Here is a 1,235-nt window from a genome sequence, read left to right as displayed (position 1 = left end):
CATTGATCTTTTTTATGTTTGTTAGGGTGTTAGTCATTGTCTATAATCCATGTTGTTATGATTATTGCATTCCTTTTGCTCTTACGAATTTTAGAGCTGAAACATTATTTTACATCCATGCAAAGGCTACTCCTTGTCAAGAACTCTATTACAAACAACACTTCTTAAGGCTATAACAAATAATAGGAAGTAAAGATGGGTATGATTATGTACTTCTATAATGATACATTATATTAATCCAAACAGCCCTCTGGAGATTAGTGAGGTGACTGTCACAGTGGAAACAGTCAAGTACAACCAGCCAGCCAGTGCAGAAGAATATGTCTGTGAGAAAACTGTTGCAGAAGATGCAGCTGAAGATTCCACAGACCCCATAGCAGTGGGCCATAGTAGGTTTGCAACACAAGGAACAGAAACTGGTAAGTGGTATTTTGAAGAAGACAGGAAAAGCTATCCATTTCCCTTATTTCCAGTTGTTTTAGTGATCACATTTGCTCATTGTTGAGTGTGTTTTAAACAGACAATAGATCATTTTTGTAACTGTTATTGTTGTTACACCTTAGTGACAAAATATTATTTGATTAAGTGATCTTTTTTAGCTAGAAGGATTCTGCAGTCAATTGTGTTATTAGCATAAAGAAAGGCAGGCTATGCTGTCATTGAGAAAAGCAAAATATATTAATATTCATTTTCCTTTATCGTTTTGCTTAGTCATTGTTTTTCCCAGCAGATGCAGAAGCTGAGCAGAAGGTGTGGCACTTCCCAGTATCAGATATCCAGACTTTGGAAGATGGAAAACAGGTTGTTGAAATCCCAACTCCTGCTGGGCCCAAGATTGTCCCTGTGCCCACACTTGCACCAGGGACCTCGAATGTCATTGTCATGGCAACAGATGCCCCGGATTCTCCTGGTGAACACATATATCATGTATACCTTGTGTCTCCTCTAGAGAATGCATAACTGCCTATATTTTTAAGGGATATTTTATTGACAAGAGTGATAAGTATCTGAGTATAAATGTTTTATTACTCACGTTAGTGATTTTATTTCTCTTCATTATTTAGTGGGGGTTAAATTTGGATATTTTAATTATTTGAATATGATCCTAGTCATTGGTAGCTACACATGGGTTTGTAGGAATATCATTATCATACATAGGTAAGAACTGTACATTTTTTGTCCTATGTTTGTAGAGTTCCTCTACAATTTTCTTTGAGTGTGTAAAAAGGTTTCCT

General features: G+C 36.2%; 1 protein-coding gene across 1 annotated transcript in view; it reads left to right on the top strand.

Annotated features, from left to right (window-relative positions):
- The window catches only part of LOC119593123 (transcription factor TFIIIB component B''-like), a gene marked incomplete in the record, with an annotated part of 4,035 nt that extends 3,003 nt beyond the window's left edge, over nt 1–1,032 (top strand). The window contains 2 exon segments of the mRNA XM_037942089.1: nt 247–419; nt 728–1,032. Of these exon segments, the coding sequence (XP_037798017.1) occupies nt 247–419; nt 728–960 (406 nt within the window).
- Nucleotides 1,033–1,235: the final 203 nt, after the last annotated feature.

Source organism: Penaeus monodon, chromosome 31 (genome assembly GCF_015228065.2).
Source record: "Penaeus monodon isolate SGIC_2016 chromosome 31, NSTDA_Pmon_1, whole genome shotgun sequence".
In the NCBI taxonomy this organism is placed as follows: Eukaryota; Metazoa; Arthropoda; class Malacostraca; order Decapoda; family Penaeidae; genus Penaeus; species Penaeus monodon.
This window is presented reverse-complemented; position numbering and strand designations above follow the sequence as displayed.